At 45.3% G+C, this 27,979-nt stretch overlaps 6 protein-coding genes across 7 annotated transcripts; 3 read left to right on the top strand and 3 right to left on the bottom strand.

Moving 5' to 3' along the window:
• Window positions 1-58: 58 nt before the first annotated feature.
• On the top strand, window positions 59-6,746 carry Cpr76Bd (Cuticular protein 76Bd). 2 transcript variants are annotated; one of them, XM_044392587.2, is made up of 6 exons: window positions 64-114; window positions 197-377; window positions 1,248-4,515; window positions 5,042-5,385; window positions 5,444-5,690; window positions 6,371-6,746. In XM_044392587.2, exons 2-5 carry the CDS (start codon window positions 372-374, stop codon window positions 5,687-5,689), a joined length of 3,864 nt encoding a protein of 1,287 aa, XP_044248522.1. In that variant the 5' UTR covers window positions 64-114; window positions 197-371; the 3' UTR covers window position 5,690; window positions 6,371-6,746. The 2 variants fall into 2 exon arrangements, with proteins under 2 accessions (XP_070070680.1, XP_044248522.1); XM_070214579.1 differs by having other exon boundaries at window positions 59-377; window positions 6,624-6,746.
• A 222-nt stretch (window positions 6,747-6,968) lies between these two features.
• Dred (Dctn1-related) lies at window positions 6,969-12,975 on the bottom strand. Its single transcript, XM_017142594.3, has 4 exons — window positions 12,522-12,975; window positions 12,303-12,464; window positions 10,163-12,059; window positions 6,969-8,781 (listed from the first exon to the last, which is right to left on the bottom strand). Exons 1-4 carry the CDS (start codon window positions 12,858-12,860, stop codon window positions 7,178-7,180), a joined length of 4,002 nt encoding a protein of 1,333 aa, XP_016998083.2. The 5' UTR covers window positions 12,861-12,975; the 3' UTR covers window positions 6,969-7,177.
• Window positions 12,976-13,124: 149 nt separating this feature from the next.
• LOC123002426 (uncharacterized) lies at window positions 13,125-13,817 on the bottom strand. Its single transcript, XM_044392588.2, has one exon. It carries the CDS (start codon window positions 13,738-13,740, stop codon window positions 13,165-13,167), a length of 576 nt encoding a protein of 191 aa, XP_044248523.1. The 5' UTR covers window positions 13,741-13,817; the 3' UTR covers window positions 13,125-13,164.
• A 78-nt stretch (window positions 13,818-13,895) lies between these two features.
• Window positions 13,896-22,926, bottom strand: Ltn1 (E3 ubiquitin-protein ligase listerin). The gene is made up of 14 exons (XM_017142593.3): window positions 22,770-22,926; window positions 21,916-22,709; window positions 21,668-21,847; window positions 20,573-21,611; window positions 19,210-20,517; window positions 18,925-19,157; window positions 18,673-18,856; window positions 18,338-18,613; window positions 17,842-18,276; window positions 17,658-17,769; window positions 15,711-15,922; window positions 15,236-15,427; window positions 14,171-14,338; window positions 13,896-14,111 (listed from the first exon to the last, which is right to left on the bottom strand). The coding sequence occupies exons 1-14, from the start codon at window positions 22,815-22,817 to the stop codon at window positions 14,052-14,054; spliced, it is 5,241 nt and encodes a 1,746-aa protein (XP_016998082.2). The 5' UTR covers window positions 22,818-22,926; the 3' UTR covers window positions 13,896-14,051.
• Rcd7 (Reduction in Cnn dots 7) lies at window positions 15,965-17,840 on the top strand. Its single transcript, XM_017142598.3, has 3 exons — window positions 15,965-16,362; window positions 16,656-17,239; window positions 17,310-17,840. The coding sequence occupies exons 1-3, from the start codon at window positions 16,082-16,084 to the stop codon at window positions 17,639-17,641; spliced, it is 1,197 nt and encodes a 398-aa protein (XP_016998087.1). The 5' UTR covers window positions 15,965-16,081; the 3' UTR covers window positions 17,642-17,840.
• A 293-nt stretch (window positions 22,927-23,219) lies between the features above and the next one.
• LOC108058105 (uncharacterized) lies at window positions 23,220-26,645 on the top strand. The gene is made up of 4 exons (XM_017142624.3): window positions 23,220-23,622; window positions 23,679-23,843; window positions 23,899-24,262; window positions 25,208-26,645. The coding sequence occupies exons 1-4, from the start codon at window positions 23,491-23,493 to the stop codon at window positions 26,566-26,568; spliced, it is 2,022 nt and encodes a 673-aa protein (XP_016998113.2). The 5' UTR covers window positions 23,220-23,490; the 3' UTR covers window positions 26,569-26,645.
• The last annotated feature ends 1,334 nt before the right edge of the window (window positions 26,646-27,979 follow it).

Here is a 27,979-nt window from a genome sequence, read left to right as displayed (position 1 = left end):
CGAACGTATATAAGCGATTATAGGGCCGGGCTGGCCAACAGTCCAGTCCAGTCGGCCGCGTGGCTCTGCTCTACATCTCGAATCGTTCCGATCCGATTCGATTCGATTCGATACGTTGCGTTGCGTTCCGAGCCGTTCTTAGTAAAATTGAAGCAAATCGGAGATCAAAATTAGATCAATTGATTGTGATTTTCAGAGCTGCCCAAGGATAATCCATTGAAATTACAACCGAAACATCAAGGACCGCAAACTTGTGAATTCTTTTTTGAAAAGTGCAAATGGTGTTTACCTGAATAAAGATTTTAAAAAGTTTGTGAATCCTTGCAAACGAATACCAACCATTGACTGTGCCGAGTTTGAAAAGTGAAAATATGAAGGTGGGTCCTTGAACACATATTTAAAAAAACCTACAGACATTTTAAAAGGACTTTGATAAAGGACGTTTCAAAGTTTGTGCCGAAAGAAAATGTGCTAATTAAAATACACAATTTAATCAATATGCTCACATTTTTTATAAAACAGAAACGTGTATTAAAAAAATTGAATTATTCCAGATTAAACACGTATTGCTTTAAAAACCTTTTAAAAAATAATAAATATATTTATATTTATAATAAATTAGATTTTGTAAAGGAAATCCTGTTAAAAAATGTTGGTGCGAAGTTCCAATTTAAAATAGCGTTTTTACCAAATCATTCAAAAAATTTGTATTGTGCTCAGGAATTAATATTTATAACGCAGTAAAAATATTCCTTACAAGATTTCAAATAAATTTTCATTAAAATTGGTGTTACTTAAAAAAAAAATAATTCAGGACACCTATACAACTAAAACTTGTTTTATTTTATTTAGCTTTAGTTTTAAATACAAATACATTTTTACCATTATAGTTTTACAATTCTAGTTCTTTGATATTTAATATCAAACAGTATGAATTAATATTTAAAAAAACAAAGGATAATGTCTACATACACGTACATCCTGTTTACTCGTGCAAATCAGGGCCCTTTCTTATTATGGTTGTTATTAATAAATATCATTTAAATAAATATCTTAAAGTAAGGTTTAAGCCTTGAAATTGTTTGAGAAATCAGAGTTTAAAGCTTTCATTAAATTTAACAGGCGAATGAGAGCACGGTCCTAAAACTTTTATTTTTAGTTTCAAATTTTCATATGAAAATAAACCCAACAACTCTTGAGGCTCTAAATCTGGCTTTAACTACTTACTTTTACCCTTTCGGTTTCAGCTCCATTTGATTGCCCTTCTGGGCATGCTTAGCGTGGTTCTGGCGGATCCTTCGCCCACCCTGGCACCGCCCATATTGCCCTGTGTGCACGCGGCCACCGCGGGCTACTCGTATCCTCCGCCGGCGGAGGTGAAGTTCTCCATCTCGCCCGGAGTGACCAAGTACAGCCAGAGCCCTGCGGTTTCCACATACTCGGAAAACGGACACCTCCTGCACACCTCGGTGGGAAGTTCCGGCGCGTCCTACCAGTCAACGGCCGGAATCGAGGGTCTGTCGCATGGCGGCATCGCACAGATCGACAAGTACATAGCCCCGGTGCAGAAGACCCTGTTCAGCCCATCGGCTGAGTACGGAGGAGCGGGAATCACCTATGCGGACAAGTCGCCAGCCGCCAAGTACGCAACGGTGGTGCCATCTGGAATCGAGATCAAGAACCTGGTGTCGCCGGCCATCAGCAAGCTGGACAACACCTACTTGCCACCATCGCCCGGAATCTCGAAAGTGGCCACGTACACCTCCCCTGGATACAGTTACAGTTCGGCCACTCCGGCCGTATCCAAGGTGGCCACCTACTCCTCGCCAGCTCTCTCGAGCATTCCCTACTACGCGCCACCAGTGACCTCCAAGGTGGAGACCTACAGCTCCCCTGGCTACACGTACTCCAAGGCCACTCCCGGCTACTCCAAGGTGGAGACCTACAGCTCTCCTGGCTACAGCTATGGACACGTCTCTCCTGGGGTCTCTAAGATTGCCACCTATTCGCCGGCGCTTTCGTACTCGGCGCCGGCGATTGCCAAAGTGTCCAGCTACTCAGCCCCCGCTCTTAAGTTGGCCACCACCTCGACACTGCTCTCCGCCCACGGAACAGGATACTCAGCGAGCTATGCTCCGTCACTAACGAAATACAGCCAGGCCGCAGATGTGTCCCACCAGTACTTCTCGAAGCCCATAGTGGCCGCCTATCCAGCGGCTGCCCCGGCGATCACCAAGGTGGCTGCCAGCTACGGAGGCACCGCATCCGGAGCTCTTTCCCACCAGTACATCTCCCAGCCCGCTCTGGTCGCAGCGCCAGCGATCGCCAAGGTGGCTACCTATGCTGCTCCAACGGTGGCCACCTACTCGTCCGCCCCCGCCGTCACCAAGCTCTCCACGAGCTATGGAGCTTCAGGATCGGGGGCAGTTTCCCATCAGTATGTTTCCAAGCCAGCGGTGGCCATTGCCGCTCCAGCGATTGCCAAGGTAGCCAGCTATGCTGCTCCTGCCATCTCCAGCTACTCCAGTGGTGCGGCCATCTCGAAGGTGGCCACATACGCAGCTCCCACTGTATCTACCTACTCCTCGGGCTCTGGATATGGGGCAAGTGGCTCAGGGGCCGTGTCCCATCAGTACGTATCCAAGCCGGCAGTGGCCATTTCAGCTGCGCCAGCCATTGCCAAAGTTGCGACCTATGCTGCTCCAGCCATTTCTACATACTCCTCAGCTCCAGTGGTGACCAAGGTGGCTACCGGCTACGGAGGAAGCGGGTCGGGATACAGCTCGGGTGCCGTTTCCCATCAGTATGTCTCCAAGCCAGCGGTGGCCATTTCAGCAGCTCCTGCCATCGCCAAAGTGGCGACCTATGCTGCTCCATCCATTGCCACCTACTCATCTGGTCCCGCTGTCACGAAAATCGCGACGAGCTATGGAGGATCGGGCCATGGAGGTGCCGTCTCCCATCAGTATGTCTCCAAGCCGGCGGTGGCCATTTCTGCAGCTCCTGCAATCGCCAAGGTAGCCACATATGCTGCTCCGGCCATCTCCACCTATGCCACTGCTCCTGCCATCTCCAAAGTGGCCAGCTATGCGGCTCCTGCCATATCCACGTACTCCTCTGCTCCTGCTTTGACCAAGGTTTCCTACAGTCAGGCCGCCGATGTGTCGCACCAGTACATCTCCAAGCCCATTGTGGCTGCCTATCCGGCAGCTGCTCCCGCCGTGGCCACCTACTCCTCCGCTCCGGCCATCACCAAGCTCTCCACGAGCTACGGAGCCTCCGGATCGGGAGCCGTTTCCCACCAATATGTCTCCAAGCCGGCGGTGGCCATTCATGCAGCTCCTGCTGTCGCCAAGGTAGCCACATATGCTGCCCCGGCCATCTCCACCTATGCCACTGCTCCTGCCATCTCCAAGGTGGCCAGCTATGCGGCTCCTGCCATATCCACATACTCCGCAGCTCCGGTGGTGACCAAAGTGGCCACGGGATACGGGGGAAGTGGATCCGGATATAGCTCCGGAGCTGTTTCCCATCAGTACGTGTCCAAGCCAGCGGTGGCTATTTCAGCTGCTCCCGCCATTGCCAAAGTGGCGACCTATGCTGCTCCTGCCATTTCTAGCTATTCCTCGGCACCCAGTCTCGCCAAGATCGCCACCAGCTATGGAGGCTCGGGACATGGAGGTGCCGTCTCCCATCAGTACATCTCGAAACCTGCGATCGCAGTGGCTCCGGTTGCTCCTGTTCTCTCCAAGACCTATTTACCTGCTGCTCCGACCATCGCCTTGCCCGCCAAAGTGGCCACAGGATACGGAATCAGTGGCTCGGGAGCCGTCTCCCATCAGTACGTATCCAAGCCCGCGCTGGCTATTGGTGCCCCAGCCATTGCCAAAGTGGCCTCCTACGCTGCTCCGGCCATTGCGAGCTACTCGACTGGACCTGCAATATCGAAAGTAGCCTCCTATGCCGCCCCTGCCATTTCCACCTATTCAGCGGCCCCTGTGATATCCAGTGGCCACGGATATGGAGCAAGTGGCTCCGGGTACAGCTCGGGAGCTGTCTCCCACCAGTACGTGTCCAAGCCGGCGGTGGCCATCTCAGCGGCTCCTGCAATAGCCAAAGTTGCCACATACGTGGCTCCAGCTGTAGGCCACATTTCCGGAGGACATGCCATCGCCTCCGGCCCCCTTTTGTCCACTAAAGTGGCCACTGGCTACGGAGGAAGTGGCTTGGGATACAGCTCGGGCGCAGTTTCGCATCAATACGTCTCCAAGCCCGCAGTTGCCCTTTCAGCTGCTCCTGCCATCGCCAAGGTGGCCGCCTATGCCGCCGCTCCAGCCGCGAGCCACATCAGCACAGGCCCGTCGGTCCCCCTGGGAGTGGGTCTCGGGTACGGGGGCAGTGGACATGGACACGGCGGAGCACTGCTCAGCGGCCCCCTGACCAAGTTGACGACGGCTCCAGCCTATTCCCTGGGAGGAAAGCTGGCCAGCAGCACCGCCTACGGAATCCATGCGGGTAAGTCGCAAACATAAGGCACTTGAAATAATACATATATAAAATGTGATTATAATAAATATTAAATATAACACCGTACTCAGCTAACTATTTATACCCGTTACTCGTAAAGTAACAAGGTAAAAAAGAAGTGACAACCGCATCATCAACATACAAAAGTTCTGATATCACATTTTATGACGAAAAATGCTTGTACATTCGGCTCAATAAATATACCTAATAAAATATTCTCATTCGGTCCGCTTCTGCAAAATATTTAAGCATTTCGTCTTCAAAAGCATATTCTATTGCAGCGTGCATGTAGAAATTTTTCAAATCGTTCCATTCGTTAAACAGTTATGCCGGATCAAAGTTTTATAACTCCAACTCCCTCGCAATCCCTTTAGCTGAGTAACGGGAATCTGATAGTCGCTATAGCCGACTATAGCGATCTCTCTTGTTTTAACTGAACCCAACATTTAAAGGGTATAAACTTTTCCTTGCCCATCCTGCCTACACATCCATCTAAATAAATTCGTTCCTCTAGGTAATTTAGGACATGGAGCTGGTCCCAGTGGCGGCTACTATGGAGCAATCTCTTTGGGTCACGCAGCGGTATCTCCAGCTCTTTCCTACCACGGTTTGCTATCCCATGGATCTGGTCTGGCCCCAGGCTCCGCCTCCCTGGGCCACCTGGACTCCTCCCTGAGTGGATACTCGCACGGAGTGGGCGGAATTGGACCTCTGGGAGCGGGATTTTATCGCTATGCTCCAAGTGTACCGGCGCTGAGCAGCCACGCCCCAGTGGCAGCCACCACCTACTTAAAGTCGGCACCCGTGGCACAGCACGCCGTTCTGAAGGTGGTGCCCGAGAAGCACCTGGAGCACTTCGTAAGTGAGCTACGATCTCTTATGAATATTGGCACTAAAGGCCCCCCGGTTTTCCCAGGATGCTCATCCTCGTTATGCTTTCGAGTACGCTGTGAATGATCCCCACACGGGAGATAACAAGCACCAAAAGGAGGAGCGCGATGGTGACGTGGTAAAGGGCGAATACTCCCTGGTGGAGCCCGATGGCAATGTGCGCACGGTGAAGTACTACGCCGACTGGGAGACTGGCTTCCACGCCGAGGTTATCAACAGTCGCGATCAGGGCAAAATTGTGGCCAAGCGTCAGACGGAAGCCAAGTCGTGAGGTAAGTTTTAATTATGGAAAGTAATTAATTGCAAATAGCAATTTAGAGTTAGCAATGAACATCATTCAATATTTGAAGTAAATTTTAAAATATCTAGCGTTGAAGGAGACGTTTCCGACCCTACAAAGTATATATATTCTTGATCAGCATCACTAAACGAGTTGATCTAGCACGTCTGTCTGTCTGTCTGTCCGTTTCTACGCAAACTAGACTCTCAGTTTTAAAGTTATCGGGAGCATTTAGCATATAGCATTTAGAATATAAGTCGGAACCAGCCGGAACCGACAAGTATTTGATATATTATATATTATATTCGAATATTTCATATAGCTCCCACAGAAATATTCGAAAAAAAATGTTAAAAAATTATAGCTTTATTAATAAGAATTTCGAATTTAGTTTGATCAAATTCGGACTACAGTATCATATAGATAAGAACAATCGGAAAATTAATAGGTACCTAATTATAGCTTCATTGGTTTTTATTGTATTGTCTTCTACGTTGGGATATGACATTTTTACTATATAAGAATTTTGAATACAAATTTAAAAATAATCTAGGATAACTGGATTATTAATATAATAACCATAAAATGTATACTTATGTATATAATATTCTTACGGTACTAGATTATTTATTATACTGTAACTGTTTCTTGATAAAATATTTTCGTGCACAGCTCTTCATAGGTCGCAAATATCTTTGTTCGTTCAGCAACTGTAAATAGCCTCAAATCCAATCTTCTTCTCATTAAACATTAAACGTATTTATACAAACCCCACAATGACAACGACGCACAACACCAACGATGTCAACTGGCCGCCATCTTACCATGATATATCTAATATCCAACTATAAATCCGCCCCTCATACCGCTCTTCTGGATCCCCGATACTGTGCTCATGTGATAAACGTTTTGTTTTATTGAACAGCTTGCGCTGCTCTCCTCTTAAAATGCGCGCCACTTATTATGCCCAACTATTTGTACATAAAGGATTGTATATTGATATTTTGTAAAATGTTAATTTCAAATAAACGACTTTTAAGAACGCCACAGTCGGGGGTGCTCAACAATAAGATTTATTGCCATTTATTGTAACTAATTGCGAAACATGCGAATAAAAGTTTTAAAAAGATCACGTTACTTGATTAAAACTGAAAATCTCTGATTAAATGTTAATGCTTTCAGGTTAATAATGGGTGATATTAAATTGCTGCAAATAAATGTAGAAAATTAAATCCTTCCCCCGGTACTTTCAGGCATTTCAAGAACTCAATTTTTGTGTAATTTGTCTAAGTAATGTAAATTTGTTTATTGCCCGATAAACACGAAATGAACTATATAATTGTACAGTTTTCATATATGCATGTATATAATATCTACTTTCGTAAAAATAATTATTAATATATTTATGTTTTATATAAGCCGCGCATCACATATACCTTTGTTACGACCGAAATACAGTTGGAATACTAATTCGTATAACTAGAAATTTTGCTCGAATGCTCTCCGCAGATCATCGCTAATGAAGAGGCCAAAATCAGTGTCCTTGGACCGGTACGGATGATGTGTGCAATATGTCTGGAAGATATGTCGCAGCATGCGGCTGCCCTGCAGCTCGATCTCTGACCGACGCTGACTGCCAGCAGTACCCATTTCCAGGTGGGCCAGGAGCCACTGGTTCTTTAGCGAGCGGAGGTCCCTCTCCATGCTGGTCAAGTCCTGGCTTTCGGTTCGAGGAACATGTAGTGGTTCCAAGGCGGCGAAGGTCTTCCTCATCTCCCGACCCTGCAACTGGACTCTGAGGTATCTCTCCTGACGCAGAGCCTGATGGAGCATGTTCATCTCCCGGTTGGAAGTTATCGTGGTACTGGTCACACAGGCGCTGTCCGCCTGCTGCTGCTCCTGCCAGTGCTGCTGCGCCTGCTCCAGGATGGATATCTTATCCGCTAGAATATTCAGGGCCTGTCCAAGAGCCGCCTCCTTGGCCAAAATCGATTGCTCCAGTTGCTCCACAGCCTCTGCGAATCCGGCTAGCACGTGGCACTGCTTGCTCAGCTGCTTCTCCGCCATTTCCTTGCGAACCTGGAGCTCCGAGAAGTCCTGCTGCTTCATCTTTGCCATGTACTTGAGGCCTTTGATTTCCTTGTCTCGCTCGGCAACAGTTAGCTCCAGGTTCTTCACGTCCTCGTAGTGTCGCTTCACCTGGGCAGCCCGCTCCTGCAAAGTGTTGCTAGTCGCATGGCGCACGTATTCCGTATTCACGTCAGTAGACTCCAGCAGGGTAAAGAGCTCATCCAACTGCTCATCCAGCAGTTGCATGCACCGCTGGCTGTAGGCGTCCACTTCCCTAGGCTCCTCGCCCTCCTGACTTGGTGCGAACTTGTTGTAGTTAAGCACCAGAATCCTCCACAACTTTTCGTGGGCTATTCCGCCATTGGAGTCCCTGCTGGCCTCTCGGGCAGTAGAGCCCAGCAGTCGGATAAGAGCTCCCAGAGCCTCATTGGCCTCAAGAATCCTCTGGTATCGAGCACACTGCATTCCCGTCCAGTAAGCCGTTTTGCTACCTCCCAGTTTCCTCTGCAGCTTCTTTAGCTTCTGCTTTTGAGCACAGCTCTGCTCCATTAGCAACTGCATGCAATTAAAGGAAGCGGTCTGCTCGTGGCCCAGTTGTATAATGGTGTGCATCAGACCCGCATTTGCATTCACGGCATCCAAGCCCGCTTCATAGACTTCGATCAGGGCTTCGTACAGCTGCTGTTCGTCCAGGAGCTCCACAAGCGTTTGCGGTGGCATCAGATTTTGATGCAGTCCACTAACATAGTGAAGAACTCGCCGAATCGGTTCGCAGTTCGAATGCTCGTCCAATTGACCAGTCTTAAGCAACCGCACAAACTCGTCCAGCTGCTGCTCCTGGGTCTCCAGATCGCTTCTGTAAATGGCCGCATGTGTGCACAGCTCGTAGGCGCAATGGTTGAGTCCGTGGCGGAACTGCTGGAGCACCAGTTGGAGACTCTTAAGCAAGTATAGGCACTGCGACCGGAAGATGTAGCGCTGCACGGAGTAGCCCTCGAAAATGGCATCGCGTCCTGTTGATGAAAAAACCTTATTATTATTTTACAACAACGATAACAATAGCATTGCTAATACTAGCTAATATTCCCTAATATGAAATCAGAATATAAAGTAATTCAGGGGGGAGATACATATAGAACTGCAAACCTTTCAAGTTTTTCGTGATTTGTTTTAACCAATAAGGGTTGGTGCGGAAACTTTGCAACTTGGCATGTTAATTACATAGTTCTTATATAATTTAAACCAATTTTAAAATTTTTTTTATCTTTTAAAATGGCGACCGTAAGAATTTTTTTGTCAGGCCTTTTTAAAAAAAAGTAGGCCAGCTGCGGATCGTCCACAGGTCACTGTGTAGATCCGATTTTTATGAAACCAAATTATTTTGTTAGAAAATAATGTAGAAACTGTCTGAAACTAACTTACATAGAATATCTCAAAAACTCTGGTGGCACTCTTTAAAATTCAAAAATCCATTTTTTTCATATTTTTATACCCGTTACTCGTAGAGTAAAAGGGTATATTAGATTCGTGCAAAAGTATGTAACAGCTAGAAGGAAGCGTTTCCGACCCCATAAAGTATATATATTCTTGATCAGGATCACTAGCCGAGTCGATCTAGCCATGTCCGTCTGTCCGTCTGTCTGTCCGTCTGTCTGTCTGTCTGTCTGTCTGTCTGTCTGTCTGTCTGTCTGTCTGTATGAACGCTGAGATCTCGGAAACTATAAAAGCTAGAAGATTGACATTTTGCATGCAGACTCTAGGAGTTCCTACGCAGCGCAAGTTTGTTTCAAAAGGGTGCCACGCCCCCTCTAACGCCCACAATCGCTAATATACGATTTTAAAAATTTCAATATTTTGGAAAAGTAAAAGTGCAGTTTTATTGTGTTTATCAATACCTATCGAAATGTAGAAGAAATTTTTTAAATCGGATTATTCGTTAAAAAGTTACGGCGGATCAAAGTTTTTCTCCATCTCCTTCGCACTCCCTTTAGCTGAGTAACGGGTATCTGATAGTCGGGGCACCCGACTATAGCGTTCTCTCTTGTTCTTGTTGTATTTGCTTTACAAAAAATATTCAACGTACAAATTTCTACATAAAGTAGGTTCAGACAGTGGAAAACTTTATTACAAACATTTTGAGATACACGATCCGCAGCTGAGGAAAACATGGTTTCGAGAAAAACGCATTTACAGTAATGGAATATATCTACTGCACAAGAAAGATGGATGCTGTCAGCCTGGTATAAGTTCCAAAATATTCCGAATTTTTTCGTGAAACTTCCATGACACATTTTTAAAGAGTTATTCTACCAATTTAAGTAAAAAAAAAATATAATTTTGTTTGTTTTCTATATGTATCTCCCCCTTAAGAATCTAGTTAAAAATAAAACTTACCAAATTCGCAGGCCGTGGGAAACTTCTCATTGATGGCCTGACACACGATGATCAGTTTCTCATTCATCCGCTCTAGTAGGAGCATGACCAGTACCACATCGTGTTCCCCGCCGCGCAGAAGGAACTGCTCGGGCACGAAGGCCAGGACGTGCTCTAGATGCTGTCGCTGCAATCTAAGCTCCACCGTTTTGATCTGCTGCTCCAGCGCCCTGCCGTAAGCCTTGCTCACGCTGAAAATGTGCTGATAGTCCGTCTGACTCTGATTGGAACCCTCCTCTTGCTGGGACTCGTTGGCGCTGCTGAAGTCCTCGATGGACAGGGTGCCATCTGCCCGGAGCTGGAGTTGCTCCTGCAGCTGTCTGACCAGGTCCCGGAATTTCATGATGGTCACATCGCGGTCGTAGAGACTTTCCATGGCAGCGTTCTTCTGCTGCTCCAGAATCTTGACTTGACCACCCAGCTTGTCGATTTCCTCGCGCAGGTCGGTTTCCAGCTCTTGGTTGCTTTCAATAAGCTGCTCTTGGATTTGTTCCAGTGCCTCCAGTTCGTTAACCTCATCTTCTAGTAGCTTGACGCGATCCTCCAGCTCCAGTTTAAGGGAAGCCAACTGCGTGACCATGGATTCTGCCCCGAGTGAGGCATCTACCTGCTCTTTCAGATCCATTAGCTGCACTTCCATGTGGTCCACCCTTCTGCTAAGCAACTCCTTAATGCTTTTCAGCTCGTTGATTTCCGAGTGCTTGGTCTCAAGTTCCTTGTGCGTCCTTTGGCCGAGTTGCTTCTCCTGGGCGAGAGTGTCTCTCAGACGGACCACAGTCTCCCGGAGCCGTTGGTTGTACTGCTCCAGCCGAAGGAACTCGCCGGCTGATTGCGCAGTCACTCCTACACCGGTGTGCTTCTCACTCTTCTCGATGCGTTGACCCTGCTGCTCTTCCTGCTCCGCCTTGAGGATCTCCACGTCCAGGCTGAGCTCGTCATTTCTTTCCTGAGCCATTTCCAGTTCCATTTGCAGGGTCTCCATGCGCTCCTCCGCCATTTCTTTGTCCAGAGTGAGGAGCTCTATGCTCTCAGCTATCTCGTCCAACTCCCTCTTAAACTTTGAGGAAACATCGTGGGCTTCCCTCAGTTCGTGCCGTGATCTCTGCAGTTCCCTTTGGAGCAGTACCTGCTGCGTCATGATTTGCGACTTGAACTCCATCAGTTGCTCGTTGTGTATCCGCATCCGCTCCAGCTCCAGAAGCTTCAGCTTGTCCTCGCTCTTTTGCCCCCTCAGCAGTTGGAGTTCCTCCCTAAGTTGACGAAGTTCTGGGTTATCCAAAGGCGACGCGACCGAGCTGGGAGTTCGGAGAGCTGGCCCTGGTGTAAACTGAGGCCTCAGGATCTCCAGGAAGCGCGGTTCCACAAAGGCGGCTGGCGCAGCACGTTTAACCGAGCTCGTGGGACTCATGCTGGTCTTGCTGCGTTTGGGAGCCAAAGCCAGGGGAACCGGCATAGCCAAAGTGAGCTGCGCCGTGGAGCTCTGAGCCTGTGCTGTGGTTGGCTTGGGTTGGCTGATCCTTGTGGGTCTCAACTGGGTGTAGGATGTGGATCGCCTCTGGTTACACGTCATGATTGGCGGTGTCAGTTGGGCACTGGCCTTCTGTGCAGGCAGCTCTCCGATTGTGCTTGTCTGGAGCGGATTGGCAGTCAGCTCCTGTCTTGAGATCGATGCTTCCCTGCTCTGGGGCTCTTCATTCTTCTTGGCTAACTCATTTTCCTTTCCTGCGTCCTGTGGAAACTCCTGGGATTCCTGCTTAGAAATCTCCCTTGATTGCATATTAGCTGATGACCTCTTGGGAGACATGCTAGTTTCTAAAACCTCCTCCGCTTGCGATTTGCCTTCAGACTCCATTGGATTCTGGAATTAAAATTAAACTACAATTAAGAATCAAATGTTTTACCAAATATTTTTAAAAGTAGAAAATGAACAGAATATGCTTATAAAAAATATATTTTTGTTTTTAATTACTTGTAAGGTCTCAGCTCTTTATAGCTTAAAGGGTAAGAACTCAATTTTAATTTTAGAAATGTATACCCTCAAACGTCAATTGGTTTTGTTTGACCTATATTTTCTGCATTCAGCCGAATCCCTCCAACTCACCTTTGGAAGCTGTAAAGGTTGTTGTTGGGCCGCCAAAAACTTCCCAGAAGTCTTTGCTAAGGCCGGCTCCCTAGTGTTCCTGTTCCTATGCTGCGGTGATGAAGGAGAAACAGTCGCCTTAGCCTTGCCCGATGTGCTGGCCGCCAGCTCCCTCTGGTTATCCTACAGGAAACAGCTCTACTTTTACATCCGCTTTAAACCCCCGAAAGCATTACTCACCTGCTCGTCCACCGACTTTGCCACGCCACTCCGCCGTGAAAGTTTCGCTCTCGCCCCGTCACGTTGCATTTCATCGGTTTTTCGATTATCCACTCCCTGCGGCAAATCGGCAATCCTCACCAGCTGCTGGGCACGCACGAAGAGTCCGCAATTTGTGGGACACTTGAAGTAAATGCTGCCGTGGACACTTCCATTGTTTTTGCCCAGCGGCTCGTCCAGAACCACGCCGTACCAGAGTCCGGCGGCGAAAGTAGTGCGTCCCACATAGGCAACCTTGCCCTGCAGATTTTTACCCGTTACCTCAACGCGGTGGCCAAGTTTCAGTTCCCGGGGGCTCATCGTATAAGCATTGGGCTTACGTCATCTTGTGGACCTGGTAGTCCAGTCGGATGAGTCGATGGCGTGTGTAATCCCAGTTAGCAGCTTGCAAAACTGCACTACTGAGCAAAACCGATGCGAAAGCGAGTCATCATGTGGTGACGGCCCCACCCCAAGGAAGTTGGTTCTCCAAGGCGCAAGCGCAAGAGGGGAGGCTTATTTCTGGTGGGTTGTGTACTGTCTGTAAAGGTCAGCACGTGGGCGGCCCAACGATTTGACTGAGGATTTTGCAAAGACAAGTAATTTAATTTAATTTTTCTAGCATTTAACACCGCCGCCGTTTAGTTGGCGGCTCTTTAGTACCCCGCTGACTGGCCTGCTCCTCTATCTTGTCGATAATAAGCTGCTCCTCTGTCAACATAGCCATGATTACTTCAGCATTCCCTCTTAAACTCCCAGACGATTCATTGCTCGCCGGATCACGCTCAAACTCCTCCTCGACCAAATCTAAAATACCTTTAGTTATGGCGTCGAGAGAGTTTTCTGATTTAACGTCCTCTGCTGAGCTCGTTCCCGACTGTGAACTATGATCTTCGAATATTTCCTGAGAACTATGATTGTCCAATTCATCCTGTGAACTTGGTTCTTTTTTCATGTTGTCCTCGGATTCCGAGTTCTCTAGAGTTTCTCTCTTCCTCTTCGAGACTCGCGTTTTTTTGCATCTAGAATCTGTATTCCCTTCTTTCTCGTACTCCAACTGAACCAGAGGCGGTTCTTCGTTTATCAGTTGAGAAATCCTTTTGGCATCACGTGCCGACAGCATGTTAATAGGTCTAAGGTCTCTGGACACATAACGATCGCAGTATGGACATATGCCTTTGACTTCTATTCTTGCCGCCATAATTCAAAATAATGTTGTTGAGGTACGAGTATTAACTGTGTAGCTCTAAATAAGCACTGAAGTGATAGATGAACTTTTTCACACAAGCACCCTTGATCTTTGTTTAATAATTTTACTGACATCTTATTACAATTAAATAAATTCAATCTCTGCTCTTAACATCTCATATAGAACAATAAAACATGTACGAATTTATTATTATTGCCGATTTACAATTTGAGAGACCAAAAACTAATGCCTACATCGAAGGGTTTGGTTTTGCGTTTTGCTTAATACATGTTTTCAACTAATGATTTTGTTTATACACATATCTAGAAGACGTTGCGGCAAATGGGACAGGTGGACTTGCTACTTGTGGTGAACCATTTATACTGGAAGAATGATTAGTGTTAGTTCCGACAGAAAATAAAGCGGTTTAAAGGAGTTTTACCAAACAAGGTCCATGGAATTTCTTCTTGCAGGTTTTGCACGTCAGCTTGGGCAGCTGACAAGTGTCCTGATGGATAACGGTATAGCAGACATAGCACTCTTCTACGCCCTCGAACTTTTTGTCTAGATTGTTCTTCCACATGGTCAGGCCATCGTAAATGGTTCCATTCTGCAACAAAGACATTTCATTAATGTTATAAACTTTGAAATGGTTTTAGAAACTGCTTTATATTCAAAAGAATTATATATGGGCACTTCCAAAATGTCGCTCGGGACATTTGCACACCTTTAAAGTTGAAAAAAAATTATAAAACAATGGATTTTAATTTTAATTATGGGCTTTTCCTTTCACTCTTCCCAAGCTCTATTTTTGGTAAAAATCTTGATTTTGTACCACTTTTAGTTTTTAAGATATCGGTAAAAAACTGCCGTATTCGCTCGGGACAAAAATAGAAGTGGATTTCGGGGAAGTTCATACAACACCAGAAATTAGCTAATTCTGATGGAATATTTGAATGCGATTTTTTTAAGAATGTCGTTCAAACATGTCGCTGTGAAATGCTTTTGGTTTTACTCAAAAATTCTTTGCCGTTTTTTTTTTATGCAGTTTCAACCACATTCGCTCGGGACATGTCGCTCGGGACATTTTTTCCGACTGTTTTGTAAAGCGGATTTCTTTACCTCTATCCCTCAATTGCTGGATGTTTTGCTTTTAACTTAATAGTTTAGCATGTGAATGAAGCATTTAGTACAGAAAAATGTCACATATTAGCATTTCTATAGGATAAATTTACAACAGAATATAGGTCCAAAAAATAACAAAAAAATAGCCAAAAAGTGATTTTTGCGTATATTGGTGGGGTTTGTCATAAAAATAATCAAACTGTACTCCAAATTTGTAGTTAAGCGCAGTATCCAACTAATTAGAAACTAATATCGGGGCAAAATCATGTGGAAATATGTTTTATTCAAGTTTCAAGGTTTTTGGCTTGGTGGACTTTTTTTTGGAAGTGCCCATATTTTTATTTTGCACATATTACAACATATTACATTCATGATTAAATACCTGGTGTGTCAAGAAAATGGTCAATTGCATCCCCACATTTCGAGAGGAAGCCCGTCCACCAATTTGCTTGCCGCACTCGACTTTTACAGCTCCCAGCGGGTAATTAGGGGCCAGTGTTATGACCAGTTCCATGCGGGCCTCATCGATGGCATAGACCGCCAGCACTTCGCGTGTGGAAGAGTGAACAGTGACCTAAAAATAGGTAAATGATACATAAATTACTCAAATGAATCGGTTAAACTACAAGTCCAGTAGTCTGTGCTTCTTTAGGATACAGTGCTAGCCCAGAGTATTTTCTGCCTAAAGGAATTTACAAAGCGGAAGAAAATATCCTTTTTAAAGGAGACATGGTGACTCTTGAGATCTTCCGCGTTATTGTCATTATTATACTTCTGATTAGCATCATCGTGGTTTTTTCCCTGCGCCTTAGCACTCAACACCAAGACTAATACTCTGACTGTCTTAGCCCGCTCACCTGCATATTCTCGTGCTTCTCCTTGCGATTGGCGATCGCCTTAAGCTCCTCGCTGCAAATCAGCGAGCTCACGTAGTTGGTTGTGAGGTTGTCCACAAAGTTCTTTTGCCTGGACTGGGTTGCGTTCCACCATTTTCGCACCACCGCCGGCAGCTTTCGTAGCACCTCCGTGTACAGATGGCAGACATATCGATCCAGGGGCAGCTGACGATCTGTAAAATGGAATAAAAATGTGTTGATCAAGGCAAGCCAGGCTGTGAGAAGTCAAACAATGCGTATATAGAGAACAGTTCCCTTAGCTACATCGTCTGCTCTCGTTCAGTGTATAAAACAGTTTTCATTCTTTTTGGATTTCCGTTTTATTCGAAAGTATGGCCAAGCCAATAAATTTCAAGGACGTGCCCTCCGAGATGCCTCCCCCCAAGCGCATACAGCTTGAGGGCGAGGTTACGGTAGCCGAAGCCATAAACTTCCTCAAGACGCAGTGCGACACACGCAAGGAGCACACGGCAGAGGACCCCCTTCAAGAGGGACCCACCGTGGCGGACGAGCTCAACGCCCGCCTAGCAATGGTCCATGTGCGTGAGGCTCGTGCCAAACGCATCCGACGACTAGTCAAGTATCCCGCCAACGAGACTCAGGCACTGTACAGGTAAGTAGAGATTTTACACCAACTAATACCTAAACTATGATATGTTATACTCTTCTGGGGATACTACGCCCTGTAAGTTATAGCAGAAGGTTACTTGGCAGTGTAACAGAAATCGCTAAGCGTTCAATCCGCCCGGAAAGCTTACATAAAATATAAGATAATCGGTTTTTTAAGCAACTCTGATTGTTGAATTTTTGTTTTTAAATTTTGCCATTTAAGATTTGACAACAAAATAATACTCCAAGTACTTTGAATTATTCAGACATTTGATTTATCTATACATTGACCTACAGGTTCATCTGCGTGTGTCCTCGATACCATCCTTGCTATGTGCCCTGTCAGCACACCGGACAGATCATTATCGACCGAGATGTGTTGTCCCGGGAGGAGCACATATGTTTTCTGGCTACGCCCAAAAAGGACTTTTCCTCTCCCCAGTTGGCCAAGCAGTCGCGCTACTACACCAAGAAGATCTTCGTGAACCAATGCACAGCCCGTGTGGAGCGCCTGGCCGATCCCCATCCGATGCGAGTGAGTGACACCTACAATTTCTTCAAGGAGTACCTCTCGCCTCGCCACATAGCCGCTCTGGAGAACCAGATGAAACCCAAGCCGCCGGTGGAGGCCATGACAATGGAGAAGGCGCTGGAGTACATGGAGGAAGAGATGCGTCAGCGAAGGGCTGCAAAGCGCGTCCACAAGCGACGGTGCAAAGGTCTCAAGAAGCGGATCCTATTGCGCCAGCGCAAGCAGATGCAGAAAATCATTTGCGTCCTGTTTGAGGAAATGAAGGACTTTCTACTCAACGATCAGTTCATTGTGGACGAAAACTCGCCACTATGTTGTGTAATTCTTGAGAGACTTCGAGAGTTTACAGGTAAGTGCTACCCAAGTTATCTAGCTGATTCCGAAAAATTTTTCTGTGAATTAACTCAAACCTTCAACAGATCAAGAGTTTTACACCACCAGTAATCTTCGCGAATATCAGCGAATACTGGCCAATAACCTGACCGTTTGGATCAACAAGTTCATATCGAACTTGAACATTTACTTGGCGCCGCAACAGATACCTGTTCAACGACAGATGATGGCAGAGAACGATCCCGAACAGTTTGTGCCCTTGTCGGACTTCATTTCCCTATCCGATGAACCAGGCGCAGAGGAAATGATGGAGGATGTTGAGCAAGGAGCCGCTGAATATGACGACTACGGATATGGGGAAGACTATTTACCCGACGTTCTCAATACCGATTTGTCGGAGGAAACGATAATAGCTTAATTTAGGCACATCTTACCCTTCAGCTGAGCCCAAGTCAACTCCTTGTAAACGCCGTTGCTGTGCACCTTGGCCCCGTGATTCTTAAGTATGTCCACTGGCATTGCGCGAAAGAGGAAATGTAGGAAATTCTGCAAGGCGTGGAAGAAAATTTGAAGTGAATACCCCAAATCGAAAGTAAATTTGTTGTATTGTTTTCCCACCTCTTCATATTTGTTATCATTCAGCCAATTGGTGTAGACAGCTCGCAATGCAACCGGCGATTTAGCGCAAGCATTTATGATACAGTCCCATAAGAAGAGGTAGCTTAGTGCATCGTGTCTGTTTATGGGTTCGAGATCTTCCAACTCTGCCAGCTTGAAGGTGAACTCTTCCAGGTATTTTCGGATCAGGGTGTCGTAGCGAGTCAGGTAGTCCTCAAAACGATTGAGGAAGTGCCATTTGGAGATCGTGGTTGCGGCGTCCAGACTTTCGCTCTGCTTCTCATTCAACTCTATGTCGTCGGCCACGAAATGTGGTGTTAATTGGCGGAGAGAATTTACAGCACTCAATCGAATTGAGTGCTGAGTACTGTAGAGCTGCTTGAACAGGAAATTACACAGGTGGTCCAAGCTGATGTTACTATTCATCTTGCAGAACTGAAATGTTAAATGGTTGTTGGTTTCTAGGGCCTTTTCATAATCTGTCCCATATAATTACCGAATAAACAAAACTGTAATCAATGAGCTCTAGAGTCGGCGCTAGACGTTCCAGCAAGGTTTCATAGCACGCTTGAAACCCTGGCTCCACAGTCGCCTCGTGGGTTAACTGATAAAATGACTTAAAGAGCACTACATTTACTTCCTTGGCAAACAGTGAGTCCCATTCATCAATCATGTTCTTGAGCAACTCCGTCGAACTCTTCTGCTTCTCGGAGCGTATAAATTCTACCAAGGAGGCAAACAATTGATAAACAGCCACAACAAAAAGCGAAGTCTGCAAGTAAAAATATACTTGTTTATAAATTCCGAAAAAATATTGTTTACAAAACTAACCTTTGGATCATTGAAATGAGCTATGGATTTAGAAACAGACAGAATCCAAGAGCTAAGACCAATTCGAATTGCATCCCAGTTCTTTATGCTCAGCTCGTAGGGAAACCGTTTCAAAACTTGAGTTAGAAGTTTTATAAACTCTACTGTGTTTAGAACGGCTTCATAGGGTTGCTTTTGTATTTCCCTAAAATACATTTGGTACGCTTAGAGATCAAAACGAAACTAAGAATTTAAAGAAATCTATTGACTTACACATTGTAATGAAGTAAATCCTTTTGGCTGGCTTGCTTTTCCCCTATGCTAGTCATAAACTGCACGGCTGATGCAATTATATTGCGATCTGTTTGTTCATTCACCTCGGCTTCAAAATTGTTTAACAGTAGGGCATGGAAAACAGCTGCCTTCACCCAAATCTCAGGTGGTTCCGTTCTCATTATGGCCGAATTAAGAGTGATTGCTTTTTGAGAAAGCTTCGGCAGCAGAAACTGCAAGACAAAGGGGTTTATTTTGCTCGGATTCTCTTTACTAAATGCTTACCTGTAGTGCCATTACGTAGGTCTTGAGGGCTCCTTGCGTCACCAAAGATTCGGAGAGATCTTCGTGCAGCAATATGGACGCACTTTCTTCGAAAGCCGCATACTGAGGACAGAATATAAAGTAACTCAGTAGACGACATCCGATTACGCTGGACTGCTGCACTGCATCCTGCTGAAGACGCTCCTTGACTATTCCAACCAGATCACTGCTATTGCCCATAAAGCTTTGAACCTTCTCCGATAGGATCAGCACTAATTCTTCCGACGACGATTGCAGCTCTGACACTTCCAGCCAACACTCCGCGGTCCCAGCGACTCGAATGCACTGTAAAAGTTCACCAATCAAGGGTTCGTTCCAAATTTTAAGCACGTCGGCATTTGGATCACAGTAATCTTCGGTCAATTCATCTTCGGGATCGTTTGTGTCTTGTGTTGGAGGGAATTGATAAACAAGTTTGTATATGGTTGAAAAGTTAAGGGTGGAACGTTGAAGTAATGGTAATATTTTATCCTTGGCCATGGACGCGCTTTCGAAGGGAATTCCCGCACTGACAGATCCGTGCAAGGCTTCCAGAAGCACGCAATGATTCTCAAACTGCTGAATCTTTTCGAATGTTTTTAGCGGGGATTCCAGAATAGCCGCTATAGTTTGATCAATGCGCTCCAAGCGCCTTTTCTCGTCCTCAATATTTTCCGTGGAGCAAATGACAAACTTTGCCATTGCCTCTGCCATCCCGTCCAAATTATCCGCCTTCAGTTCCACTGAATTTGCCAAGTTCTCAACAATTTCCGCACAACTCTTCAGCATGTCATCATTGATCTCAATGTCTTTACTAGAAAGTGCGTCCTGCCAGCAGGTCGTAATTTCCCACAGAGTATCCTCCGACAAATAATCCTCCGGCCGATGCTCCAAACTAAATTTGAACAAGTTAAGGAAGATCTGTTGGCGCACGCGCAACGAAGAGTTGTCGTTGCTGCAAATCACAGGCATTATCTGGGCAATAAAGCTGCCACACACTTCCACCATGTCATTAACAACCGGCTGCCCCAGGGGCCCGGACATGGCCAGCAGTATTTTATCCACAGTCTCAGCATTAATAAGTATGTCCCCCGTGTCCGTTTGGAAAAAGCACTTGTGAAGCAGGTTCAGCTTTTCCCGATCATTGTCCACCACAACCTCCTCTGCAATCCGTGCAATCACGGCGCACGTTTCTGGACCACTGAGCATCTGCCGCACGGGGGGCTCGGTGCACAACGGATAAGATAGTAGACGGTGAAGCAAAAGGTTCTGCACGCGGTGTTGTGAGAGCTGCGGGAGAATTTAAAACTTAGAATGTTTTTACATTTTTAAAAATGCCACTTACCTTTAAGAGAGTATTTTCAATATATTCAAAACGTTTCTCCGACCCAACCAACGGCAAAATCTCAAACACGATCTCCACCACAGACTCGCAAGCGTCATCTTCCAGTTGTCCCAACAATGAAACCAATTTGTTGAGAGCTCCTTCCAAATCTCCGACATCAGTTAGACTTTTGTAGAACGCTGCATCGTTAAACATTTTGGTGAGGGTGCGAATTTGCTCAATGTACCGCGAGGATGAACTTCCACTCCCACTGCTTTTAGCCTTATCAAGACAGATTCTCACTAACTTCACAACCAACTGTTTCAGCTCCTTTTGTATGAAAGCCGCAGCTTCCTGAGCCTTTTTAACTGGCGTAGTGGGCTCGCTTTTCTCCACCTTTCCATCTTGCTGCTCAACAAACTTCACACTCTGGGTCTCCAGGCTAGGGTTAGCCATATGCAGATCCTGAACTAAAAGCAGGACATGTGAGAGCAGCTGTTCATTCACCTCCTCGGCAGCCAGATCCTGGGTGACCAGCTCAAAAATGCTTGTCCAGAACTGACTCAGCAACTTGGCATACAGGCCACCATTATCCAATCTATTGTTAATCTGCCGATCCCAAAAGGCCACCAGGGCAGAACTGTGTTGGAAGAAGATCTTCACGTGGGCACTATCGCTCTTCAGCAGCCAGCCAATGGGTTCGAGTACGTTGCTTTGAAGCAATTTAGTTCCGAATTCCTGCTCCTTCTGCTCTCGCTCTTTGTTGTTGTTTATCTGCTGCAACAGGAAACGCAGACACTCGAAATAGGCATTGTGAATTACAGTACAATCGGATTTCGGTAGCGGGGGATCGAATTTTTCCGTGACTGCCACCTTCATGTCCTCGAAAAAGCGCTGATAGAAATCGTAGATATCCAGGTCTTGGAGGGAAGCTGGTGTAATTTTAGAAAGGAATGGGAGTAAGTTGGGGCAGATGGCCTGGGCGTTGCGATTGAAACCGTTGCGGAGAAGGGAGGAAAGTTTGGGAACGAGAGCCTTTCGAATGTTAAGCGGAACAAACCTGCCAGATTTAAATAGTTAAGCTTGATCAATAATATTGAAGCGCTATAAGCTTACCAATCCTCGTAGTTGCTTTGTATGAGCAAAACACATCCCCAAATATGTGGAGCCACCACAGGATCAGCGTCGTCTATAAACTGGAAGCACAGGGTCGTCAATTGCGCCTTCTGAGGCGAGATTACCTCTAAAAGGGCAGTTGACTGCAGAATGTGATAGATGCACTCAAACCAGGCCGCCCTTTAAGCACAAAATCAATCGTTAGCCAATAGATGCGAATATGATTTACAGCTTTCAACTGTACTCACTTTATGGGCGGCACTTTGTGCTTGGCGAAGCTCCAAAACTTCTGGTGCGTCACCAGGGTGACGAAACCCTGCTTCACCTGGCTGATCTCCCCCGCCTGCGCAGTTTGCTCCATGAAGAACGACAACAACTTGAGGCTGCTGATCACCACGCGCTGGTACTTCTGTTCCGCCTCCTCCGGAGTGAGACTTTTACCGATCGACAGGGTGGCGGCTGTGTGGAAGGTCAGGTTGCGGGTGGCATACTCCAGAATCTCCATCTGACAGTGCAGGCACACCTCCCTGGTGCGATTTGCGTTGCCTGCGAAGGTGTCGCGAAAAGATTGCCCGGCAATGCTGGCCGCCGGTGCGTAGGTATCAAAGCGACTGCCGAGCCAAACGGGGACGAGCAGCTTTAGGTACGGGGCCATCGCCTTCTTGCACTTGGCCATGAGCAACTGCAGCACTGTCTGCGTCAGCTCCCGGACGTTGTGCTCAGGATCGCTGGCCAGGTTCAGGTAGTACTTGGGCCACAGCGGAAGGATATTCTTCAGGGCCTCCACATCCGACTGTTCGATCAACTCGTGCAGCTCCTGCAGCGCCTTCTTCTTGGTCATGGGGTCTTTCTTGGACAACTTGCGCAGGATAATCTGCGTCTGCGGACTGATGGCCGCGTCGAAGCTATCCGGCATTTGCTCGGCGCTGACGAATCCCGGAGCAAATGGCACTAGGCCTCCGCCATCCGACTGCGCCGAGAAGCCCACGAAAATGGGCGTGGAACTGCCCAGCAGCTCGGCGGTGCGACTGCTGCTTGAGGGCTAGGGGTGGGGTCATGATTACACAGGTAAATGCTATAATTATGCTGAACTACGCCTTACCTTTGCATTATTTTTCGTGCGCGGCGCTTGTTTTGTCTTTCCACCCATTTCTGGCTCTTCTTCTTATCGATAGCACGTGGCAGGTCCGGCAACCCTTTTCGTTGAAACTTCTATGATGTTATTTTATAGCCCGATTCCATTGCAACATGTATAAACATTTCGAATGCGGGTGATTCCACTGCCCAAAGGCTGATTGCTTATAAGTTAAAAATGGCTAAAATCATTTTTCGTTCATTCAAAGTTTCATAAATAACCGTCCCAATATATACGATGCAAAAATGATTTTGTATCCTAATAACTGTCTGGATACATATGTTTTCTTACACACGATATTTCCTTAAATTGCTGAATCGTCTAATCTTAATCACATGTTTATCAGCTGTTCTATACTATTATTGTCATTCAACAACTTTGAGGCGTTGAATTGTTGAAAACAACAGTTTTCAACTTATTTATTTATACTACAGTATTATTTATTTACAAATTAAATTAGGGAATATATATATTATTTCTTATACCTGAACAGACACAGGGTTTTTCTGCAACAGCGACCAAATTCCATAACAGCGACACATCATATCATTTGTATAAGGAGGTTGTCCCCGCTAAGTAAGGAGGATGTATTTACTAAGCAATCGATGCATCGCCAAGTTGCGATAGCACATCGATAAATAACGTCAACACTTTGCACGTGTGGAATTGTTTTTATTCTGCTTAAATAATGTCCAAGTTCCTCTCTTATTACAATTTGTTTCCTATACCGGACCCCAAGGAGTTTCTGGGCCTGGCTGCGGACAGGGAGAAGGGAAATGTGGTGACCACACTGGCGCGCAATGTGGTGGTTGTTTTGAATGTAAGTTTTGGGACCAGAAAAATGTAGTTTTGTACAACAATCCCCCTTCCTTGCAGATCATCACACAAAAGCAGTTGCTCAGTTGGTCCCTGCCGGAAAAGCTATCCTCCAAGGTTATCTACGACCCCAGCAGCCAGAAATATGTGGGCGTCTTCGGAAACCACTCGCTGCGTCTATGGGATGTGGACACCAGTGATGTGGCCAAGTGCAAGAAGCTGAAGGTAAGGACTCAGAATTGGCCTAACTATGCTAGTTAATACCCTTTCGCCGCTCCAGTTCCAGAAAAGCATTGCCCATTTGGTGGAAACCAACCAGGAGGCCTTGATTCTCTACAGCGATGGAAATTGCCAAACCCTCACACAGGCGATAGCCTCTCGCAAGGAACAGAAGGAGGACACGGCTGAGCAACTTACCCTTGCCAACAGCAAGGTCATCAGCAAGCCCTCTGTTTTCACCTTGGCCCAGGGTCAGCAGGTGCTCACTTACTTCGAGGAAACGAAAGCCACTGGCGAACTTCAACTCATCCGGCTTTCCTTGACAACCTCCAATCGGCGGGTGTACCTCATAAAACGGGAGGATGTCCGCTTAACAGGATATGCCGTCGTGGAAGGCGATGCAGCTCCCCAATTACTGACCATTTGTGAGTAATACCCATAATAGATTCCTGAAAGAGTACAGGTTTGGGATTAAGCTTTAGCAAGATTTTCTCTTTTGAATTCACTTTAATGCCAATCAAACAGATTACCCTTGCAGTCGAAACGTAGAACTGCAAATTTGTAAAGTTTTTCGTGATTTGTTTTAACCAATAAGAGTTTGTGCTGGAATTTCGCAACTTGGCATGTTGATTACATAGTTCTTATATAATTTAAACCAATTTTAATATTTTTTTTATCTTTTAAAATGGCGCCCGTAAGAATTTTTTTGTCAGGCCTTTTTAAAAAAAAAGTAGGCCAGCTGCGGATCGTCCACAGGTCACTGTGTAGATCCGATTTTTATGAAACCAAATTTATTTTGTTATGAAATAATCTAGAAACTGTCTGAACCTAACTTACATAGAATATTCAAAAACTCTGTTTGTGGCACTCTTTCAAAGTCAAAAATCAATTTTTTTCATATATTTCTTGTTGTATTTGCTTTACAAAAAATACTTCAACGTTAAAATTTCTACATAAAGTACAACATTTCTGTAAAAGCAGCATGATGATCGAAGCATTACTTTTTGAGATACACGATCCGCAGCTGAGGAAAACATGGTTTCGCGAAAAACGCATTTAAAGTTATAAAATATATCTACTGCACAAGGAAGATGGGTGCCGTCATCCTGGTATAAGTTCCAAAACAGTTGGAATTTCTTCGTGAAACTTTCATGACACATTCTTAAAGAGTTATACTACCAATTTAAATAATAAAAAAAAATTAGATTTTTTTTGTTTTCTATATGTATTTTCCCCCTTAAGATAGCAAGGATTATTTTTAGAATTCTTACTTTTAATTATCAAGTAGACACTTTACAGCCCCAATGATTCACTTTGTTTATAAAAAGTATAACTATAAGCTAAAACTCATAACATTCTCTATTTTCTAGGGTCCGACAAGCGCATCTTTATGCTGAATCTGGCGGAGCGCACTTCGGAGCGATCACCCGGACAATTCGTGTCCATGCTGGCGGAGCTGAACGTGGAGAGCAAGCTGACTGTGCATGGGGTCTCGCGAAACTTTGCTGCTATCTACGGCGCCAACTACGGACAGGAGGGCGCCTCGCTGTTGGTTTACAACACTCAGTTCAAGGTGGTCAATGCCAAGCAGTACTTCAAAGTGTACCTGGACTTCTCTCGCCTTTGGGCCGGCGATGAGCACATCCTGCTAGCCATGGGTCAGAATATTGCCGCCGTGCGGTACCGAATGAACCGAGAGGTTTTGGTCGATATGCTGGGCTCCCAGTTTAGTGACACTCACCTTTCCCCCATTGAACTGGATCACATAAACGAGGAGGAGTACCTGGAGTCTGTGATCAAGTTCGATGGCTGCGCAAAGTCCTTCAATTATACGGCCGTAAAATCAAAGTTAAATAAACAGCTGCCCACGTTGGAATTCCAAAAGGCAGACGGCAGGGAGTTGGCCTACGACCCCCCTGAGCTTGTGGATCTAGAGATGGATGAAATCATCAAGCAACATGTCCACGGAGAGACGACCACTTGCGAGAACGGATTGGAAGACGTGAGCGTCACTTTAATGACGAACTTCTTCGATGCGGGACCAAATAACATAGCTGTACACGCCTTGGTTCGGCAACTGGAAAGAAGTGGAGCGGGCGAGGAGGAGATTATAGAGAAAATTCTCACACTTTTTATCAAGACCGAGAACACCGAACATGTCCTCATGTGCCTGCGCCGTTACAGCAATATATCTGAGAGAATGCTAGCCTGGTCGCTGCGATTTGCCTTAGATAAAAGCACAAATCGCCCTCTTCTTAATGGCGATGCGAAAGACGAGCCCGTAAAGAAAAATCAGTCCAATGTCGAGTTGCTGAATGCAGTGCTGGCCTGCAGTTTTGATCCAAGCGGCATCGAGGATCATCTTCGTCAGCGCCTGGAGCTCTCCCATGTCCAACATTTGATGAACCACCTGTTCGCACTGGTCAATGATCCGAGTGCGCAGCTAGAGGAACGACCCAACCGGGATTCCTCGCTGGTTCAAACGGAAGTTCAGGCCCTACGATGGTTCGGCTGCCTCTTGACCTCGCACTTCACCCTGCTGAGCATTTCCAAGGACGAGGCGCTGCTCGAAACGCTCTACAAGTGGGCCAATCTCCTCTCCTTTTACGAGGATAGTTTATTCGATTTAGCTAATTTACTGCCGCAGCTCACGAATATTGTGGAGCAGCGTCAGATGAAGCCCATTTACTCCACCACATGGTATGGAATCGAGGAGGTGGTGCTCTACTAAAAAGAAGATGATACTAGAGATTTTCTTAAGTTTATTTTCTTTCAGATTAAGCCAAATAAACCTAGAATTAACGTATATTTATTGTGATTTTAATTACATTTTTAACTGGAGAATGGAACAATAAGATAAGGGAGTTCGAGGGATGAAGATATGCTACTGGCTCCATCTAGCGGCCATTTTATTTCTTGCTAGTAATTTTTTAATGGATTGTCTATTATAAAATTTTTTTCTCCATTTCGATATGTCTTAATAACCACAACAAAATGGCATTTAAACTTTTACAAAATCTGTAAAGATGTGGGCAACAGGATTATTTAAAAGTCATTTTAAGCGACTGTGGGCGTGGCGCTCAGATGAAACAAACTTGCGCTCGTAAGAAGCCCAAGAATATTTGTGATTAGTCCCAACATTCTGGTTTTCGAGATCTCAGCGATGGCAATGCGATTGCTGGAACACTATTAAAAAAGGCGTTTTGCGGTGTTCACTGTACCTCCGTTAAAAATGATCGGATTTCCATTTTGTTTTTACATTTCGCTTAAGAGTTAAAAAAAAACCCGCCCCCTATGAAGACCTTTTTTAAATTTTTTATTTTTAAGAATTTTTTTTGATAGTCCAAAGTTAAAAATGCGTTTTTCACATAAAAAATTTGACTTTCAGCTTAAAAATAAAATGTTTAAAGTTAAAAAATAAAAAAAAATGCTTCATAGGGGGCGGGTTTTTTTTATGCAGAAAAATATGCGACAAATTTAAAAACGGTCATTTAAGCCGTTTAGAAATGCCGATGAACACGGACTTTCAAAACGTGGTTTCGAGAAAAACGCACCTAAAGTCTTGGAGGTTAGGGTACTAGTTTTAGCATAACTTCTAAAGTTTTTGTCCGATTGACTTACAACTTTTTTTGTATAAATTTTTTTTTGTAAAAATTCCATCCTTCGAAGTACAATAGTGGTATTTTTCTTAAAAATTCGGGAAAAGACGCCTCTAGATGTCTGTCAAATATTTTAGAGCACATATTTTTCCTTGTATTTTTGTAAGCCTGTTCACCGCACTAAGTTGGTTGTGAATAGAGGTGAACAACTTACTTCAATGGCTCATAGGCTTTAATTAAATTAAATTTCGATGGAACCTTAAATGCAATTATATAAAAGGGCATCTAAGCAATTTTTTGCCATAGGTTTTATTACAACTGAGCACAGACCCTAAAAGATATTCTAAATCAAAAAATTAAATGTTGCTACTTTTTTCAAACCGCGATTGCACAAATACCACCCGTTAAACTCCAAAACTAAGTATGCAGATATGCTTATATCCGTCTATATTAACACAATTAAATGCCCATAGGGCTGCACCAAAAACACTATTGGCCTGTGTTATAATCGATCGAAAAAGTCTATTTCACTGTGTTAAAAAA

This window comes from Drosophila takahashii, chromosome 3L (genome assembly GCF_030179915.1).
Source record: "Drosophila takahashii strain IR98-3 E-12201 chromosome 3L, DtakHiC1v2, whole genome shotgun sequence".
NCBI lineage: Eukaryota > Metazoa > Arthropoda > Insecta > Diptera > Drosophilidae > Drosophila > Drosophila takahashii.
Note: the sequence above shows the minus strand (reverse complement) of the source record. Positions and strands in the feature narration are given on the sequence as shown.

Coding starts and splice junctions, on each gene's coding strand:
- LOC123002426 (XM_044392588.2), bottom strand. CDS start 13,740: ATGGCGGCAAGAATAGAAGTCAAAGGCATATGTCCATACTGCGATCGT.
- Cpr76Bd (XM_070214579.1), top strand. Junction 4,516..5,041: donor CGCCTACGGAATCCATGCGG/GTAAGTCGCAAA, acceptor TCGTTCCTCTAG/GTAATTTAGGACATGGAGCT. Junction 5,386..5,443: donor AGAAGCACCTGGAGCACTTC/GTAAGTGAGCTA, acceptor CGGTTTTCCCAG/GATGCTCATCCTCGTTATGC.
- Rcd7 (XM_017142598.3), top strand. CDS start 16,082: ATGGCCAAGCCAATAAATTTCAAGGACGTGCCCTCCGAGATGCCTCCC. Junction 16,363..16,655: donor GAGACTCAGGCACTGTACAG/GTAAGTAGAGAT, acceptor ATTGACCTACAG/GTTCATCTGCGTGTGTCCTC. Junction 17,240..17,309: donor GAGACTTCGAGAGTTTACAG/GTAAGTGCTACC, acceptor AACCTTCAACAG/ATCAAGAGTTTTACACCACC.
- Ltn1 (XM_017142593.3), bottom strand. CDS start 22,817: ATGGGTGGAAAGACAAAACAAGCGCCGCGCACGAAAAATAATGCAAAG. Junction 18,277..18,337: donor ATTACAGTTTTGTTTATTCG/GTAATTATATGG, acceptor TTAACATTTCAG/TTCTGCAAGATGAATAGTAA. Junction 14,339..15,235: donor CCATTTTCTTGACACACCAG/GTATTTAATCAT, acceptor TCTTTGTTGCAG/AATGGAACCATTTACGATGG.
- LOC108058105 (XM_017142624.3), top strand. CDS start 23,491: ATGTCCAAGTTCCTCTCTTATTACAATTTGTTTCCTATACCGGACCCC. Junction 23,623..23,678: donor ATGTGGTGGTTGTTTTGAAT/GTAAGTTTTGGG, acceptor CCTTCCTTGCAG/ATCATCACACAAAAGCAGTT. Junction 24,263..25,207: donor TCCCCAATTACTGACCATTT/GTGAGTAATACC, acceptor TCTATTTTCTAG/GGTCCGACAAGCGCATCTTT.
- Dred (XM_017142594.3), bottom strand. CDS start 12,860: ATGAGCCCCCGGGAACTGAAACTTGGCCACCGCGTTGAGGTAACGGGT. Junction 12,465..12,521: donor CAAAGTCGGTGGACGAGCAG/GTGAGTAATGCT, acceptor TGTTTCCTGTAG/GATAACCAGAGGGAGCTGGC. Junction 8,782..10,162: donor TCCCACGGCCTGCGAATTTG/GTAAGTTTTATT, acceptor TTTCATCAACAG/GACGCGATGCCATTTTCGAG.